At 42.8% G+C, this 5,700-nt stretch overlaps 1 protein-coding gene across 11 annotated transcripts in view; it reads right to left on the bottom strand.

The window, feature by feature from the left end:
* Nucleotides 1-1,372: 1,372 nt before the first annotated feature.
* Mllt10 (MLLT10, histone lysine methyltransferase DOT1L cofactor) overlaps nt 1,373-5,700 on the bottom strand; it is a 150,774-nt gene continuing 146,446 nt past the window's right edge. For all 11 annotated transcript variants that reach the window (XM_026782846.1, XM_005354656.2, XM_026782848.1 and 8 more), the window contains 2 exons: nt 4,965-5,162; nt 1,373-2,998 (listed from right to left, as the gene is read on the bottom strand). In XM_026782846.1, the coding sequence (XP_026638647.1) occupies nt 2,954-2,998; nt 4,965-5,162 (243 nt within the window). In that variant the 3' untranslated portion in view covers nt 1,373-2,953. The remainder of the gene's footprint in view (nt 2,999-4,964; nt 5,163-5,700) is intronic.

Genomic DNA, 5,700 nt, shown 5'->3' with positions numbered 1-5,700 from the left:
CTAGTTCCAGGACAGGCTCCAAAACCACAGAGAAACCTGTCTCGAAAAAACAAAAAAAAAAAAAAAAATTCTCACAGTTTGGGTGAATGTTTGCCTCCGTGTGCATATATGTACCATTTGTGTGCACTGTGGCCAGAGGCCAAAAGACAGCATCAGCCACCCTAAAAGTAGAGTGACAAATAGTTGAATCACCACGTGGATGCTGGGAACCGAACCTGAGCCCTCTGCAAAAGCAGATGACATTGGGTTTTCAGGTGTGAACCACCACATCTGCCCAACAAAAAAGACTTTCTAAAGTCAATTTTTTATTTGTCTCTTTCCACAAACCTAACAGTCAGTCCATGGTAAAGTTGGGAGCTCAAGGATGAAGATGTAGCTCCCCCAGAAGTACTTGCATGAACCCTTGGTTCTATCCTAGCACTAGATAAACCTGGAGAGACAGCACATACCTGTAACCCCACCACCCAGGAAGCAAAGGCAAAAGACAAGACAAGTTCAAGGCCGTCCTTAGCTACACTGAGTTGAGCTGAGGAGGATACATGAGCCCCTTGTCTCAATTAAAATAAAATAGGTATCTAGGATTGGATTTTTCTGATCACTCAACTCTTGATTACCAAGAAGAAATGACAACACACCTCTACATCCCAATGCATCCTTCACCCAGGGGCCATTAAACACATCTGTATTCTCTGAAATAGAATACCCTATTTTACTGTGAACAAGTGAACTTAGTCTTCAATCAAGTGTGTATGTTTTTTTAAATATTTATTTATTATGTATACAATATTCTGTCTGTGTGTATGTCTGCAGGCCAGAAGAGGGCACCAGACCTTATTACAGATGGTTGTGAGCCACCATGTGGTTGCCGGGAATTGAACTCAGGACAATGCTCTTAACCACTGAGCCATCTCTCCAGCCCCAATGTATGGGGTTTTTTTTGTTTTTTGTTTTTTTTTAATGTAGTATATGTATTTTTTCGAGACAGGGTTTCTCTGTAGCTTTGGAGCCTATCCTGGAACTAGCTCTTATAGACCATGCTGACCTCGAACTCCCAGAGATCCGCCTGCCTCTGCCTCCCGAGTGCTGGGATTAAAGGTGTGCGCCACTGCCGCCCGGCTAATGTAGTATAATTAACCGTCTCCTTTGGAGCAAAGCCTCGGTCCTCTTACTATGGACACACCCCATCCGCTCTCCTCAACAATCACCTGCCATCTCCGGCCACTGCTAATTTGCTCCATGCTGTTCTGCACAGCCCACCCCTAAGAAGTCAGACAACTCTAAGATGGTTCTGAACAAACAACACAGCGCACTGCACACGAGGGTCCATGGGCTCAGGACAGTCATCTGTCCAAAATAGCAGGGCACAGGGCTATAAACATCATTAAATTTTATTAACAAAACTTTGTACATTTTAATACATGTGGAATTTTACATCTAAGGAAAATAACAGCACATTCAAAATTTACCATTTATACAAATTGTTACAGAATAACAACCAGTGGGTTAAATAAGTAAAATAAACCACACTGATTCTTTGAAATTATCTACAAAAGGTTTGACTTTAAAATTCCCCTGAACATATAAAAATAAATTAATTTTACTTTTCAATTAAATCTACCAATTAGAAATATTACAAATCAAAATATCAATGTTATCTTATGAATTTTTCACATTACAAAACAGATTCACAAACCGTATTTACAGAAGTGAGGTAATAACTGTGCAGTCACCAGGAGACAGACTGCAGAGCTAGCTTGTTCTTCCAGCTAAGCACACAGTGGAGGTCGAACTGCAGCTGGGCCTTTTCCACTAGTAAGTCATGCATTTCAGAAACAGATCAGTGATTATATCCCCAATTGTTTAACCTACCCGTCTGCCATACTGTCACAATCAAGAGTGTGACTACCCAAAGTCAAAATGCTGAGAGACAGATCTCAGGAACTGTGGTGGCCCATTCATTCCTATGGGCACTCCTGAGAGGCTGACTATATATACTCTCCCCAATCCACTGGCTTCCTTGTGAGTCATGAGTGGACAAATACCCAGGTGAGAGTTTGCATGAGCCCAACAGTGGCATAGAGAAGTCTCAAAAAAAGGCAGAGGCTCGGGGACGGCTGCTGGCACAGTGGCCGACTCTGCTGTCTGGAGCCCTTTCATGTGGAGTCCGAACAGGCACTTGATCTAGGCCAGCCAGACCCTACCAACAGTTTCCACATTGGTGTCTATTTCTGAAAAAAAAAAAATTATTCATTTCTAATTGATCTGGTTTTCCCAGCAGCCTTAGAACTCACTTAACTCAAGATCTCTTTAAATGGAATAGATTTTAACAATAAAAAAAAAATATTTTTTTGTAAGACTGTCAGCAGAAGCAGGTGTTTCCATCCTAATCTGATCAGCAAACAGAAAAAATCTTATTACAATAAAAATTTTAAAACATTTGCAAAGCCCCAGGTGAGGACCTGTATGATCACGGTACTCAGTGACTACAGCTGCAGGAGAAGAAGTTGGACAGTTCTCAAGACACACGCTCTGCCCTAACGAGCAGCCACACTCTATCCCAAATGAGATCATATTTTATATTCCAACTTTTACAATAAAACCAAGTGGTTTGCAAATGAGTTAAGTCTTTAGTTCACTACCTGTGTCTCTAATGTGACAAGACCAGCTGGGGATCAAGCACATTATATTCTCCTGGGTTGATAAACTCTGCGTATGAATTATCTCATTGACAAAAAAAAGTTATTCATTTTTCTTCCAAAGTTCAAACACTCTGGCAGGGGATGGGGATATAGGAATTTCATTTCAGTGCAACAAAGTGACAGGAAAACTAAGCAAAGCCTCCTAGGAGCGCACGTGATGTCCTTTCCTGTGCACCCCTGCCGCCTTCCGTCATCACAGCTGTGCAGAGATGCAGAGCCGCCCGGGGGAGCAGGAGCAGCAGAGGCTTTCAGTGTCAACTTTTCTCCTGAGCTACAGGTCCAGCTTTATCACTAAGTCTCTGTGGTTCAAAACAAAACAAATTAGAAGCATTAGTTCAATCAATTCTGGCCAAGACAATACCCTCTAACTGATACAAGGAGCAGGGGTGGTTTATACTGAGGCTGGCTACTTTGTAGCACAGTGTACAGGAATTTTCTAAGACAGTTTTTAGAAAACCACACTGGGCATATGTGAAGGCATAAAGGTGGTGTGCCTGTCCTTGAACAGTCCCCAAGGAAGGGGTGCAGAATTGCCCTTCCATACACACTTTTCCAAAGGAGAAGCAAAGTATGGCCAATACTGCAGTGTTATGGACTAAGAAAGTCATTGTTCTGACCCAATGTGTGTTTTCTGAGTGGAGCCGCACTATCATCAGATGACTGAAACCAATCAACAGTGGCCCTGGGACCTGCAGGGACCCCATGACTTCCCTCCTAGTCCACTTTCCTCTTAGTGCTCTCTTGTTTGTTTGAGATGGGGTCTCAGCCAGGTGTGGTGGTGCATACCTTAAGTCCCAGTACTCAGAAGCCGAGGAAGGTGGATCTCCATGAGTTTGAGGCCAGCCTGATCTACAAAGTGAATTCTAGAACATCTAGGACTATGTAGCGACCCTGTCTCTGAGAGGGTGTTGGGGGAAAGGGAGAGAGATCCAGACAGATGGACAGATGAGGTCTCTCTACATGACTCAGGACTCGACTCTAACTCATTATCCCCCTGCTGCAGACACCCAAGCAGTTTACAGGAATGTGCCTGTAAACACCCCAGGAGGATGGTTATTCTCCAATTATTTATTGTGATTCTTTCATTTAAAGTATCTCATATTGCATAACTTGGGAAGAACTGGCTTATAATTAATCTATTTTAAATATGGAACATATCCATTAGCAACAGCAATGGGAGATAATATCAAACGTCCACACATATAAACACAGAATCACTGAGGAGAAAGGGGACAAGATCCATGGTGACAGTACTCACACTCAGGAAGCAGGCACAGCAAGAGGACAAATACAAAGGACTCTCAACAGCTAACCCAGATTTTGAAGCAGTATTCATTACTAAATCAACACCAATGTTCGAAGGTTAACATTAAAACAAAAGAGAAATCTCAAAGCAATGGAGCATGGCAATACCAGTGCTAACATTCCTAAGTCCTTGCCCTCCCAACCTCCTTGCCTCTTCCTCCTTCTGGCTCCTGACCTGGCTTCCCTTCTCTACTGCAGTGTCTTCCTCTTCCAGGCATGTGTCCTCACCTGGGGCCGGGGAGCTAACACAGGGAGCAGCCCTAACCCAAGCTCCTGTGTGCAGGCTGTCCGTGCACTCTCACCTCTCTTCAGCCACAGGGCCAGATGCTATGACTTACAAATCATAAATCAATACACTGAAGTTTTATATTCTATTAAAATTGTAATTACAATTAATTTTTTGAAGATTTAAATTTGTGTATGTGTGCAACTGTGTGTAGGTTTATGCGTTTGTGTGCAGGTGCCTACAGGAGCCAGGAAAGGGCATGGCCCTCCTGGAGCTAGAGTTATAAGCAGCTGTGGCTGTGGGGCTGAAGCTGAACTTGGGGGCTTTGGATGCCCTCAAGTACTGCAGTCATCTCTCTGTACTAGATTCCTTAAAAACACTGTGCCAAGTTCAGAATACTGTCCTAATTTTGTATATTTACCATATCAAATATGTAACATCATTTAAAAAAGCATGTTGGAACAAAATAATTAAACACATAAAATTGAAGGGAGAAAAATTCTATAAACAAATTAAAATCTCATTTTAAATAATCTGTTTTGAATGGGTTGTCTCATATCTTGCTAACTAAAACATTTAGGAAAATGCCTTCAAACCTTATATGGAAATTCAATTGGCTTAGACCTTCTATTTACAATATCCAGTTGCTGGAGGAAACATTGGTTAAAGAGCACCCACCCATCTATGCTCACTATGATCCTTGCCTCCCACAGTATATCACGAAACATACTTACTGTGACTTTCTGACTTGTGTTGTCCCCGTGGATGGTGAGAAAGGGGTTGGTGGTGGCCGTGTGAAGTGGGGGCGCCTGAGTGCCTGCAAGGAGGTTGTTGATGGGGATCTGTGTGGGCCCAGGGAGCTGGAGCTGCTGCAGCTCAGGTGGGTGGTGCTGCTGCTGCATTAGCTGGTACAGAAAGGCCTGGTGCTGTTCCTTCAACAAAATAGACAAGATGAGCTTCAGGCAGAGAATACAATTGTCAGCAAAACATTCCTTTTCTATTTCTTTCTTTTACAGTATTATTTAAAAGTAAATCACATTCACACTAGTAAGAAAGAGCTGTAAGAGCTGGGTGTGATGGCACAGGCCTTTAATTCCAGCATTTGACAAGCAGGCAGATTTCTATGAATTTCCAGGCTAGCTTGCTCTGCCAGCCAGGGTCATATGATGGAGCCTATTCAGAATAAATGGATGGATGGATGGATGGATAAATAGCTGCTTCTAGAAAAACCATTGCACTGGGAGATAACCATTTACTGAAATCCCCAGGACCACCTGAGAACTGACCATTTTTAAAACACAGCAAAGTAAAGATAGGAGAAATGAGGCTGTCCATCGTGAACACAGAATGGGAATAGCAGCAGTTTGGGCACTGGGCTGCTTTGGTTCTGGTTCACACACAAGCGTCTGAAGTAAGACTCTTTTTTTTTTTTTTTGGTTTTTTCGAGACAGGGTTTCTCTGTGGTTTTGG

This window comes from Microtus ochrogaster, chromosome 16 (assembly GCF_000317375.1).
Source record: "Microtus ochrogaster isolate Prairie Vole_2 chromosome 16, MicOch1.0, whole genome shotgun sequence".
Lineage (NCBI taxonomy): Eukaryota > Metazoa > Chordata > Mammalia > Rodentia > Cricetidae > Microtus > Microtus ochrogaster.
The sequence above is the reverse complement of the archived record's forward strand: the minus strand, read 5'-3'. Positions and strand labels throughout refer to the sequence as shown.